Source organism: Austrofundulus limnaeus, unplaced genomic scaffold (genome assembly GCF_001266775.1).
Source record: "Austrofundulus limnaeus strain Quisiro unplaced genomic scaffold, Austrofundulus_limnaeus-1.0 Scaffold501, whole genome shotgun sequence".
NCBI lineage: Eukaryota > Metazoa > Chordata > Actinopteri > Cyprinodontiformes > Rivulidae > Austrofundulus > Austrofundulus limnaeus.
The window spans coordinates 124,717-138,462 of NW_013952903.1; the positions used below are offsets into that span (position 1 = coordinate 124,717).

Below are 13,746 nucleotides of genomic sequence, written 5' to 3' on the forward strand. Positions count from 1 at the left end.
GAGAGACATAAAGGGTACAAAGATTTGTTTGAGTTCAATCATTTCACAAGCAGAAAAACAACAAAGTCATTACTTTTCCTGTTTATAGTGATTGAAAATTTAATCGTGTTGAAATGTAGAAACTTGCTGAACATACCGTAGACTTTAACCAGGATGGTGGCAGTCTTCTTGCCAGTTGGATTCTCTGCCTCCACAACATATTTTCCAGAGTCATAGCGGTTAACCTTCTCCATAGTGAGCGCGGTGTAACTCTCAGTGGTCTCAATGTAGCCACGGGTCTGCAGCTCCACGCCCGTCTTCCTCCAGGCGATCACCGGTGTTGGACGACCAGAAATGAACACCAGCAGTCGCAGGGTTCCACCGGCTCGCAGACACACGGTTTTCTTCAGGTCGTCAGCCAGCTCCAGGTCAGGCATTTCTGAACAGATGGAGCACAGCAGGAGGACATGTTAAGAATACTTTGAATGTTACTTGACAAACGAGATTTTAGACTTCTGTGATGGATATAAGGACCAGCTCACCAATTTTCTCTAGTGGCTCGACCTCTGAGCTGGCTTCACTGAACTCTCCGGTACCATTGCTGTTGATGGCGGCCACTCGGAACCTGTACTTCTTAYTGGCTGCCAGGCCAGCGGCTACATACTCATTGGTTTTTAGAGGCTTGGCAGTTGCACGGTACCACTGTTCAGAGCCCTCCTCTAGAATCTCTACCACGTAGCCAGAGACGTCGGAGCCTCCATCATACATGGGTCGGGTCCAGGTCAAGCTGATGCTGTGCTTGGTGGTGTCAGTGATACGAGGCACTGATGGAGCAGCTGGGGTATCTGACGAAGAGAAATATCATTTTCAGATTTTATTAACTGAAAACAGTATTTCTGGTGGATCCAGTTAATATTAGTAAAGATGGGGTCAAGAAAAGACCCTTACATGTGGGGTCTTTGCAGAGAATGTAAGGAGTGGAGTCACTCGGCTGGCTGTCTCCAGCAGCATTGACAGCTGTCACTCTAAACTGATACTCGCTTCCTTCCAGCAGGCCAGTGATCTTCAGACGGGTGTCATAGATTGTGTAAGTCTTGTTTACCCGAGTCCATCTGGTTTCATATAGGAGACACAGAAATTACAACCATTTTTATGTAAGGAGATAAAAGTTGGTTTGAGTTCTTTAGAAGCTGTTCTGACCTGGTGCTGCTTTTCTCTCGTTTCTCCACAATGTAGGTTTTGATTTCATTGCCTCCGTCGGTTTCAGGCTTCATCCATTCGATGATGATGTGCTGCTTTCCTACAGCCGTGGCCTCCGGAGTGCCAGGCTGGGATGGGACAGCTAGAGAAGGATGGGAGCAGCAGTCAAAACTTAGAAAATCTGTTCCCTGTAGATCAACTTTTAGAGCCAACCACATTCAAGATGAAACCAATCAGACTTAAAAACACAAAACTGGCTTTAACCCGGTTAATTTGACAGGTACTTAACTGAAATCTGGTGTGGCAGTAAGAGTCATCAACAACACATACTACAAGCACTGACAGATTGTTTGGGATCTCAATAAATTGCATGAGATCACAAAAGTTTGACCAAAACAACTACAACTCTGTCAGTCCTAAACATAAGATGATCATAGTCTAAAACTGGAATGAAAGGCAGCAGGCAATGTGTATTTCCTCATAAGTTCTTAATTTAATAATGTTCAAAATTATATATTGTCAAAAAATGATACATATTAATTTCAAAATGTCTCACTCTGTGAAMTTTGACCCTAAAACAACAAATTAAATTCAGCTCCAATGCTGAACTTACTGTAGGCRTTTCTGGCTATGACCGGCTCAGACTCCAGAGGAACTCCAGGTCCGAACTTGTTGACTCCTCTGACTCTGAAGATGTACTCGTTGTTTTTGATCAGCCTGCTGCTGACACACGACAGAGACTTGCACTCTGCCTCCATGATAACCCAGTTGAGGCGGCTGGTCTCACGGCGCTCCACGATGTAATGGCTGACGGTGTCTCCGCCATCCTCGAAGGGAATCTTCCAGGAAACTGTGCACTTCTCCTCCGTCACTCTGCTGATCACAATCTTATCAGCTGGAGGTCCGGGAGTGTCTGAGAGGAAACATTCAAGTTAGATTTGTGTTCTGATATTTTACAAACTAAATTGTTTTTCTGTTTATCTCTGACCCAAACCATTTCCACATACTTTGTTTTTTAAACTATTCATGTAGCAAAAAGTTCTGATCAACAACAGACTTTTAGTAACTTTTATACCTTTTGTTTTCTTTAACTTGATGTATAAAATATTTCCCCCATAGAATACACTGAGATTCCTTCAGTTACAATCTACCTTAACCTGGTTTTACTAAATGTAGCTTGTAGCTACTATTTTGATGATTTTAGCTTTTGTTTTGTTGATCTCTGCTTGGTTTGGCGTGGGCTCACCCAGAACTTTCACGYTGACGCTTGCAGTCTTTATTCCACTGGCGTTCTTCACAGTGAGGATGTATCTTCCTGTATCRTATCTGTCACAGTTCTTGATGACGGCCATGGCTTTGGTGGACGTGTACGTCAGCGAGTATTTCTCACCAAGCTCCAAGATCTTGTCACCCTTTGACCAGTAGACAGTTGGTTCTGGTTTTCCACCCACAGCACCATCCAGGACCAGATCAGAGCCAGCCATGATGGTGACGGTCTCACCTATCAGCTTGCTGTCCAGCTCCGCTCTGGGAGGAGCTGAGGAAAAGAAGAGAAGATTGAGTTGAGTACTGAACAGTTCAATATTAGCACATGCTTTGTAAACCTAACAATACTGGAAGTAAAAAGGTCAGAGGTCAATCAGAGACACATTCAGCTTTTGATAATAACTGGGAGTGAAGTCATGTTAGTTACTGCAGCAGAGTTATGTGTGGTAATATCCAGTTCTTGCATTCTTCAAGCAGGTTTCATGTTTATTAGTATTTTTATTTTGTATCTCTGAATCACTATTTGAATGTTGTTGCAGTTTTGGTGCTCAGTTCACTGCTCTGTTGTTCACTGGTTTTTAGAACACCTGCTTCTAACACTAATGTAAACAATGCAACCATGTTTGTCAGTGTTTTAAAATGGCTTCAACTGTTTGACAATCTGTATACCACCACTGCAGGGACCAACCACCTGAAGACTCTTGAATACCAAAACCTCTAGTCCCAGACAAAAAAGTCCCCGAACAGTAAATGGCACTAATATTTCTTAAAATATTTTCTTTCTCAGTGGCGCMTGAGCTGAATTTGCCTTTGATTGACCTCTGAACTTCTCTGTCTTGTTCACATTGGTCAGTTATAACCTGATCCTTTGTCCTTTATGATTGCACAATTGATGTATTTCAAACACATTTAAAGCTAAAATAAATAAATAAATAAATAAAATACAATGTCTTTAATAGATTAAAAATCATTTTAAGGTATAAAACCAGATTTAACATACAGTATTCGTCCTTGCATGTGACCGGTCCAGTGGTCTCAGAGGGCGCACTGTGGACACCAGCAGCGTTCTTGGCAATGACTCTGTACTCAAAGGTTTCTCCCTCTCCCAGGTTTGTGACAGTGAAGTAATTTTCTGTGATTGTGGTGTAGTTGCATTTCAGCCAGCGGTTGTCATCCCACTCGTCTGTGCTGTAGACTTTCCTCTCCACAATGTAACCCACAATCTTACTGCCACCGTCATTGAAGGGCACAGTCCAACACAACGACACAGATGAGCGGCTGATGTCCGTAACCTCAGGTTTACCAGGAGGATCTAAACCAGAAAATTTAAGGTTTTATTACGCACCACAACATCCCTTTAATCACAACTTTCTCAGCACATCAGAACTTTTATTCAGCTTTCAGTTAAATAAATGAAATGATTTGGGGAATGAATAGTATCTAAGTATTTATGACATAATTGTCTTCCTTACCAACAGGATTGAGTGCCACCATCGGTCTAGAGGCTTCACTGGCTTTGCTTAATCCTGCGAGGTTCATGGCATACACCCTGAACTGATACTCCAAGCCCTCAATCAGGTTGGACACCTTGTAATGGCACTCCAAACAGGGCAGTTTGTTCTCCCTCACCCACAGGATCGTGTTCCTCTCTTTTTTCTCAATCCAGTAGCCCGTCACCTTGCTACCACCATCAGCATATGGGACGTCCCACTTGATGCCTATGGCATTGGCTGACACAGATACCACATCTGGACGAGATGGAGAACTTGGAGGAACTGTGGAAGTTAAGAAGAGGTGGACATGTGAGTCATGTTCACACACAATAAACCAGGACTTGTGTTAGATTTGACTTCTGGATAGAACTTACTAAATGGATGCTCAATCACAACAGCAGAAGACTCGATGGATTTGCTGACTCCAAACTTGTTCTCAGCACACACTCTGAAGGTGTACTCCATGTATTTAGTGAGGTGAGTCACCTTGATTGTGGTTCGCTGCACACTGGAGTTAACCACCTGCCAGGAAGCTGAGCCAGACTCACGCTTTTCAACAATGTAGTTTGTGATTTCAGTTCCACCATCATCCGCTGGCTCAGACCAGGACAGAGTGCAGGACTCTGAGGAAATTCCAGAAACCTCCAAGGGGCCTGTGGGTGGACTCGGTCTACCAACAATGACCACAGTCACTGCAAAGGTTTTCACTCCAGCAGCATTCTCCAGGATCAGGTAATACTTGCCACTGTCGCTTCTCTTGCTATCTCTGACAATCAGAGTGGTTTTCTCCTTCGAGGTCCGGATCAAGACTCTGTCACTCTCCTTCAGTTTCATCTCCTCAAGCTTCCATGTGACCTTGGGTGCAGGTCTGCCACTTATGGGGATGTCAATTGTAAAGGTGTTAGAGATTTTGCAGGTGATGAGTTGGTTGGTGATGCTGCTGAGGTCAGCAGTCGGCTCAATACGAGGCTCCTTAATTACCACTGAGCTCAAAGTGCCCTGAGGTTCACTGATTCCAGCATCATTCTTTGCCTTGACCCTGAAGTCATACTCCGTATTCTCAATCAGACCCTCTACCAGAATCTTCTGCAGTTTTGCCTCTCCATAAACAATCCAGCGGTCACTGTCCTTAGCTTTGAATTCAACAATGTAGCCTCTGATCCGGCTGCCTCCATCATGGTCGGGTTTCAACCACACCAGGGAGGCCGTGGAGCTAGTAGTGTCCACAACGTCTAATCTTTTGGGTGGTGCAGGTTCTTCTGTGGCAGTGATGGGCTCTGTCATTTCACGAGGTTCTCCCTGGCCATACTGGTTAACAGCGGTCACTCTGAACAAGTACGGCACACCAATATCCAGTCCTGCTACCCTCAACGTCTGACGGGAGCTCTTGCTACTGACCTCCTGCCAGGCAAGGCGGCTTGCCTCACGCTTGTCAACRATGTAGTGATGGATTCGAGATCCACCATCATTAGATGGAGCCTCCCACATCATTGTCAAGGCCCCACGAGTAACATCTTTGAAAGTGATTGCTCCTGGAGGTCCAGGAGTGTCCAGGACTTTAATGGTGAGTGTCATGGACTTACGCCCACTGTTGTTCTCCAGGGACAGGGTGTATTTACCTGCCTCATACCTGGTACAACCTTCTATAGTCAGAGTGGAGAAGGTATCTGTGGTGTTGATATCAGCCATGACTGGAAGCTCACCATCTACTTTAGACCAGGTGGCAAGGGGAGAAGGTTTTCCCCGGAAAGCAACATGAAGAGAGACGGTGCCTCCGTTCTTCACAGTATAGGTTTGTTTGAATTTGGCATCAATGTCAAACTCTGGAGATGTAAGTCTGTCCACAGCCTGAACAGGRTGTGGCATAACTGAAGCTTCACCCTCTCCAGATCCATTCACAGCACTGACCCTAAACTTGTAGAGCTCTCCAGGTATCATACCCTTGGCAGTGAACCTATTGTGGATACAAATATGACTGTTGACTCTGAGCCACTCTTCCAAACTGGCCTTGCACATGTCGATGTTGTAGCCAATAATTTCCATGCCACCATCAAACACAGGCTTGGTCCATTCTAGGGTGACAGAAGACTTTGTGGAGTCAATGACCTGTTGAAGAGAAATAAATGTTGGTTACAAAAATAGATAAGTGTGTTTTTATTATTCTTATCTTGGTATATTTTTGTTTAGGACATTAAAGGAACTAAATATTCGTAGTGTTGTACAGAAACAGTCTAGGATAACTATTCTCTGACCTTGATCACAGTGGGGGCACTGGGAGCACTGGTTGGCTCTCTGCATTTGAAAAGCCTTGAGGTGCTGCTGGCTGGCCCGACACCAGCGCCATTTTCAGCCATGACGCGGAACTCGTACTCGTTGCCCTCTGTGAGGTGTGTGACACGGTGCCTCAGCTCTGCTATGGGTCTCTTGGAGGAGACCCTCACCCAGCGAAGACTCTTCTTCTCTCTTCTCTCTAGAATGTAATGTTTGATCTCATTGCCTCCATCTGACCTCGGCCTGGTCCAGCATAGGGTGATACTGTCACCTGTCACATGAGTGGCATCAGGAGTACCAGGAGCATCAGGCACAGCTGAGGGGCAAAGCAGAAAAACATGTCAGTTGCAAAAGATGTTTTGGGTTCTGTTCAGTAAGAAAGTTAGGTTCAAAGGAACTAAAATCTAAAGTTTTGGCAAAATTTTCTGGAGGTAATTTACTTACTGTACTGCATCTTGGCAATGACTGCATCAGAGTCTAGTGGTTTGCCTACACCAAACTTGTTGACAGCAGAGATTCTGAATTGGTACTCATTGCCCTTGATGAGGTTGGTGGCATTGTATGAACAAGCTTCACACTTGGACGTGACTAGGGCCCATGAGATCCTGGAGGTCTCCCTCTTCTCCACCACATAATGAGTGATGGCAGCACAGCCATCATTTTCTGGTGGGTTCCACCATACAGTGCATTTGTCAGCCGTTATTCCGGTGAAGCGGATCGGACCTTCAATAGGTCCAGGAGTATCTGTTCAGACAGAGGTTTCAGAGGTCATGTGGACGGACCACAATTACAGGTTTGGAACTGAAACATAAACTTAAGTGTCTGTTTACTCACCTTGCACTCTGACATTAGCATCTGCTTTCCTGGTGCCGGAGCTGTTCTTGGCCTCCACTGTGTAGATTCCACGATGGTTYCTGTCAGCATCACGGATAAACAGGCTGCTGGTGCCAATGCCAGTGGAGATCTCAATGTCAAGCATTGTCCTCTTATCAATTTCTTTGCCATCCTTGTACCACACAACCTGGGGAAGAGGGCGTCCAGTGATGGTGCAACTAAGCCGAACATTTTCTCCAGCTCTCAGGGTGAGCACCTGGTCTAGAGACCAYTCAATTCCTGGAGCAACTGATAGCAAAAAATAAAAAAAGAAAAACTTAATAATCAACAACAACAAAATCAGGAATTGAATTACATTTTTAAATGTGTTGTTAAATTCTTTCTTTTAAGGAAAACAAGCTTACTGCTCTCATCCTTGGTCATGATGTATCCAGAGGAGTTGGATGGTGGACTGATGGTGCCAACAGCATTCCTGGCAATCACCCTGAACTCAAATCTGTCTCCAGGTGATAGACCGGTCACAGTGAACTGGGTCTCACTGATATCAGTAAAGTTGCATCTTAGCCATTTGGCTCTGCCTTGACGCCTTTCCACACYGTAAGCCACAATTCTGCTGCCACCGTCTCTCTTGGGAATGTCCCATTGCAGGGAGACGGAGTCTCTTGTTACATCGATACAGACAGGAGTACCAGGTGGATCTAATTCATGAGAAAAAATAATTCATAGCGCTAGGATGTGATGTAATTAATACCACCTCACGTCTGAAATACTGACATTTATCCCTTGATTCCAGGCAAAACATGTCTGTTTTACTTATTGAAATTCTATCTCATACATACTGTACCTCATTATCAGAGCAGAACAGGGCTTAAATAAGTCAAGCTATCTCAGAATAAGTACATAATTACATAATTATTTCTAAATAAAATAAAACTTACCAACAGGAGAAATGGCCCGAGCATGTTTGCTCTGTTCACTGACAGGGCTGACTCCAGCGTTGTTCTCAGCATAGACTCTGAAGGAGTACTCCAGACCCTCCATGAGACCAATGATCCTGTACTCTTTGTTGGAAATGATTGTGGAATTCACCTTCTGCCACAAGAGGCTGTTCCTATCCTTCTTCTCAACATGATAACCCAAAATGGGGGAACCTCCATCAAAGCCTGGGGCATCCCACTTGATGGTCATACCATCGCTGGTGACATTGTAGGCTACTGGTTTTCCTGGTGGGCCTGGAGGTTTATACTGGTGTTGGGCAATAATGTCTGATGAGTTGAGTGGCTCACTAACTCCATATTTGTTCTCTGCACGAACTCTGAACTGGTACTGAGTTCCCTTGACCAGGTTGGGGATCTTGAAGGAGGTCCTGACAACACTGGAACAGACCATTTTCCAGTTGGCCTGGGAGGTTTCACGTTTCTCCACACTGTAGCAGGTAATCTCACCACCTCCATCTTCCTTTGGCTCATCCCAGGAGATGATGATACTCTGAGCTTTGATCTCATCAAAGCGAATAGGACCAACAGGCACTGAAGGGGGTCCCAGAGTGATCACATTGATATCAAAGTAGTTTTTGACCATTCTGTTGTCTAAAACCAAGGTGTACTGGCCAGCATTTTCTTTCTTGGCTCCTCTGATTGTGACTGCAGTCTTGTTGTCAGTGGTCCTGAAGCGAACCTTTTCACTTTCTTTCAGTGGGAAGTTGTCCTTCATCCAGCTGATTGCAGGTCTTGGTTTACCTTTGAAGGGTAGCTCAATGTGGATGTTCTGTCCAATACGCACAGCAAGCTCTCCATTTGGATAATCACTGAGGATTGCTTCAGGTGGAACAATGAAGTCCATCACTGTGATTGGACCAACCTGGGAAAAGTCACTTCTGCCTTTCTCATTCTTGGCAAACACTCTGAAATCCAGGATGGTATTCTCCTTGAGTCCTTTCACCTCACATGTGCAGCGCTTGCATGTGGCACCTAAACTCCAGTTGACTTCTTCCAGACTTCTCTTTTCAACTATGTACTCAGTGATGTGACTGCCTCCATCGTGGTCAGGTCGAGTCCACTGCAGGGTAACGGAGTTCTTTGTAGAATCCACCATTGCCAGGTCTTTGACAGCTCCTGGAGTTTCTGTTGCTCTAACAGGCTCAGTGGTCTCACAGGGGTCACCCACACCAAACTCATTTTCAGCTGACACCTGAAAGAAGTAAGCTACATCCTCCTCCAAGCCTGAAACCTTGTACGATGTGTTGAGACACTCTGCAGTGATCACCTGGAAAGCCTTCATRGTGGAAGCCTTTTTCTCAACAATGTAATTAGTGACAGGAGATCCTCCATCAATRAGAGGAGCCTCCCAGCTGAGGGTCAGATTTCCTCTGGTCACATTCTTAACTATAAGTTTCTGGCAAGAGGACGGACTGTCCAGTACCTTTAGGGAAATTGTAATTATCTTGGGTTCTCCTACACCATTCTCTATCTCCAACACATACTTTCCACAGTCATCGCGTGTGACTTTTGGGATGAGGAGTGAGGTGGATCTCTCAGTGCTGGTGATGGTGTAGCGGTTGTCACCAGCCATGTTGCGATCACCACGGCGCCAGGTGACATTTGGAGTGGGGCGTCCCTTCACAGGGATAAACACTTTGACATCGCGACCAGCCCGAGCTGTGTACTGAGTTGTCATGGATACATCCAAGTCCAAATCAGCCTCCTCTGTTGGACAAAACATAAAACACGAAAACAAATTAATGTTAAACTAATTGGAAATTAACTTAAAATGATAAGACACCAGGAAAATGAAATTACTTGGCACAACATCAATACTTTAAAGGTAACAAATGCTGAGAATTGYGTTTTATTTCTAAAAAATAGATTTCAATTTTTTAAATCTTCTTTCGGCTGTTACGTCTTCAGGGGTCACAACAGGAAGTTGTCAGCTTATATTTCAATACAACTTCTTCCATGTGCTCTCTAACTGCGTCCATGTACTGTATTTCTTTTATGGATAGCTTTCTTTTTTATGGTAATAAAATAAAGTTCATACCTAAAATGTCTTTGGATTGCACAGGCTGATACATCTTGATGTCCTCTCCTTTACCCTTGCAGTTCACAGCAGAGACCCTGAAGTAGTAGTAAGTTCCAGGTTTGAGGGGAGACACCACATACTCGCACGCCTTGACCTGTGGGTTTATGGTGACCCATTCTTTGTCCTCTGCATTCATCTGTTCCAGTATGTAGTGAGTGATTTCACTGCCACCATTATAGACTGGCTTCTCCCAGCCTAGAGTGATGGAGGTCTTTGTTGAGTCAACTACGCGCAACTTGGAGGGTTCACCAGGAAGATCTGGAGGAAACAACAAAAGTATTAATAACCTCTGTGGCTGCATGTGAACATCATAACAGGTAAATAGGCTGACAATGAGATGCTAAGATAACATTTCTGATATACCAATGGGATCGTAGGCCTTGTAAAGGTCAGAGGCCTCAGAGTAGTTTCCTGCACCAGCCTTGTTGACAGCACAAACCCTGAATTGGTACTCGTTGTTCTCTGTCAAGTTGCTGACCTTCTGCCTGGTGTCTCTGATGGTGCCCTTCACCACCTGAACAAAGACAGTGGGCATTGTGATGCATGCACACATGCATCATTAATTTGGCTAAAAAGAAAGTTTATTTTTTTCAAACAAACCTTAAACCATTGCAGACTCTTCTTCTCCCTCTTCTCAAGGTAATAACCATCAACATCGCTGCCTCCATCCAGTGCCGGTCTTTCCCAAGTCACTGTCATTGTGGACTTGGTGATCATGGTAACCTTGGGCTTAGATGGCTCACTGGGGGGAACTACAGAAAATACAAAAAATAAAGATACTGATTAAGATAAAAGGATTCACTTTCTTCTATTGCMTTAAACAAGAATGACTGAAATCTGTTGGGTACCGAATGGGTTCTTGGCAATAATGGGCTGAGAYTCTAGGGGGTCTCCGATGCCATACTTGTTGACTCCACGGACCCTGAAGATGTACTCGTTACCCTGGATAAGTCTGGGCACGTTTACGATGCAGTCTACGAGTTTTTCAGACACAATGGACCACATGACTCTGCTGGTCTCCCTCTTCTCTACGATGTAATGAGTTACCATGGCACCCCCCTCATCAGCAGGAGGAGACCACATGATGGTGATGTTGTCAGCTGTCACTTTCTTAAACTGTATATCTCCAGCAGGGGGCCCTGGCTTGTCTAATGAAGGAAGCAAAATATTTATGCACATTAAATATACATTTATAGCAGGGTCAAATGGCAGTCTTAATCTTTTAGAAAATATCTCATACCTTGAATAAGCAGCCTGACAATACCACATGCAGATCCTAGAGAGTTCTTCACTTTGACCTCATAGGTTCCAGAGTTCAGGCGAGTGGTCTCCTTCATGAATATACAGGTGGACTCAAAAGTGTGTTTGAAAGAAAGGTGAGCAGTGGGCTTCAGCTCTCTGCCATCTTTAAACCACTCAATAGTTGGGGCAGGTTTGGCTGTGATATTAAATTTGAGTTCCACGTCAGAGCCAGCACTGTGTTTGACCTCGTTCAGGTACTCCTGAGGAATTTCAACCTCTGGTGCACCTAAGAGATAAACAGGCAGGTTTGTTTATTATTTTTGATTGAAATATGAATGTTAAGAAGTATACAGAGAAGAGGCATCAACTCAGAGTGAAAAAGACCAAAATATAGTACAGAATGATGACCAATCAAAATCATGAGCTAAATTTTCAACGGTGCTAAGACTGAAAGCAGTTGCCTACCATAGGTGTCCACACAGGTGGTTGGTCCAGCTGTCATAGATGGATTGCTGACTGAGCCAACAGCATTCTTGGCCATGACTCTGAACTCGTATGTCTCGTTCTGGGTAAGGCCAGTCACAATGAAGCGCGTGTCAGATACATTAGTCAGGTTAGCTTTGGACCACTTGGCACTGASTCCTTCCCTCTTCTCGATGATGTAACCAGTGATGGGGGATCCACCATCATAGTTGGGCTTCTCCCAGGCCAGGCTGATAGTGTTTTTGGTGATGTCACTGATGCGCAGGTTGATGGGTGGCTCTACAGAACAAAACAAATATGAAACAATGAGTTGTTCCTAAAACAAAATCTAATTTTCTGCATTTAACAGAAAGCTAGATTTTGCACTCACCACAAGCATCTATGGCCAGCACTGCATCTGAAACTTTGCTGAAATCACTGATTCCAGCAGCATTCTCTGCTGCCACCTTAAACTCATAAATGAGTCCAGCATTGATGTTAATGACCTTGTAGTGTGTAGCACGGATCACATTTCGGTTGACTCTCTGCCAGAGGATACTGTTCTTGTCTTTCATCTGRAGATGGTAGCCAAACACGTGACTACCTCCATCTGATTTGGGCTCCTTCCAGGCTAATGTGATGGTCTCCCTGGTTACAGCAGTGATTTCAGGAGTTGATGGAGCATCCGGAGTAGCTGGAGGAAAACAATCAGATTTTTTATAGTCAAAACTGGTTATGAAAACATGAGGTTTGAAAAGAGGAGAAAACAAACAGTCCTTACTGTATGGAAGCTTGACAGTAACAGCTGGTGAGTCAATGTGTTCACTGATTCCATATTTGTTTTCAGCCCTGATTCTAAACTGGTAGTCCAACCCAGTGGTCAACTTCATGATCTTCATGGTGCAGCGGGCCACAGCAGAGGAGACATCCAACCAGTTGGCTGTAGTTGTCTCTCTCTTCTGAACGATGTAGTTAGTGATGGGGCTGCCACCGTCGTATGCTGGTGGAAGCCATGTCAGACTTACGCTGTCCTCTGTGACATCAAACAACTCTACAGGTCCAAGTGGGACACTTGGGYGATCCAAGACCACAATTTTGATATGGGATTTGGTGGTTCCACTGGAGTTGGAAGCAGTGATGTCATAGCATCCCGAGTCTCCAGCAATGCTCTCACGCAAAGTGATTTTGATGCTGTCAGGAGTAACTTCAGAGTTGAACCTCATTGTTGACCTGAGCGGCACATTATCCTTGGACAGAGAGACTTTAGGCAAGGGTCGGCCCGTCAGCGGGATCTCACACTTAAGTGTGGAGCCGGCTCTGACATACACCGTGTTGTGGGGGAAGTCCTTCATGTTCACCTCAGGAGGTTCTAGAGCAAAATGTGTAAAAGAGAAATAGTTGGACGGTTTAACTTTGACTTGTTTGATCTAATTATATAGGCTTGAGCTCAACATATAATCACATTTCTTCCTAGTCTTCATTAATCAAAACAGTCAATTTGAGTATTTTAATGTTTTTTGACTTACCAAGCTGGTCTTTGACCATAACAGGGATGACCATTTCCTTAGGATCACTGAATCCAGCAAGATTCTCAGCTCTGACTCTGAAGAAGTACTCTGCTTTTTCCCTCAGGCCAGACACAGTGAAGTGAGTGGATTTGATGACACCACACTTGACCCACTTTTCCTGACCTTTCTCCAGTGCTTCAACCAGGTAGCCAGTAACTCTGCTTCCTCCATCTTGTTCTGGTTTAGCCCAAGCCAAAGACACACTCTCCTTGGTGACATCAGTTACTCCCAGCTTTGGTGGGGGGCTTGGTTTTTCTGGAGAAAGAAGCCATTATGTGTTTTATTGTAAAAACCTATGCAATTATAATTTGCATTACAATATGCAACTAAAAATTTTCAGACTAAAAATTTTG

At 44.5% G+C, this 13,746-nt stretch overlaps 1 protein-coding gene across 1 annotated transcript in view; it reads right to left on the reverse strand.

Annotated features, from left to right (window-relative positions):
- Positions 1-13,746, reverse strand: part of ttn.2 (titin, tandem duplicate 2) — a gene marked incomplete at its 5' end in the record, with an annotated part of 153,022 nt that overhangs the window by 14,614 nt on the left and 124,662 nt on the right. The window contains 23 exon segments of the mRNA XM_014025811.1: positions 137-418; positions 522-824; positions 928-1,091; positions 1,180-1,321; positions 1,793-2,092; positions 2,426-2,716; positions 3,446-3,757; positions 3,918-4,220; positions 4,313-6,044; positions 6,191-6,525; positions 6,654-6,953; positions 7,044-7,331; positions 7,448-7,741; positions 7,982-9,748; positions 10,080-10,379; positions 10,485-10,635; positions 10,722-10,873; positions 10,970-11,269; positions 11,362-11,649; positions 11,829-12,125; positions 12,217-12,519; positions 12,607-13,194; positions 13,352-13,648. Coding sequence (XP_013881265.1) covers positions 137-418; positions 522-824; positions 928-1,091; positions 1,180-1,321; positions 1,793-2,092; positions 2,426-2,716; positions 3,446-3,757; positions 3,918-4,220; positions 4,313-6,044; positions 6,191-6,525; positions 6,654-6,953; positions 7,044-7,331; positions 7,448-7,741; positions 7,982-9,748; positions 10,080-10,379; positions 10,485-10,635; positions 10,722-10,873; positions 10,970-11,269; positions 11,362-11,649; positions 11,829-12,125; positions 12,217-12,519; positions 12,607-13,194; positions 13,352-13,648 — 9,489 coding nt within the window.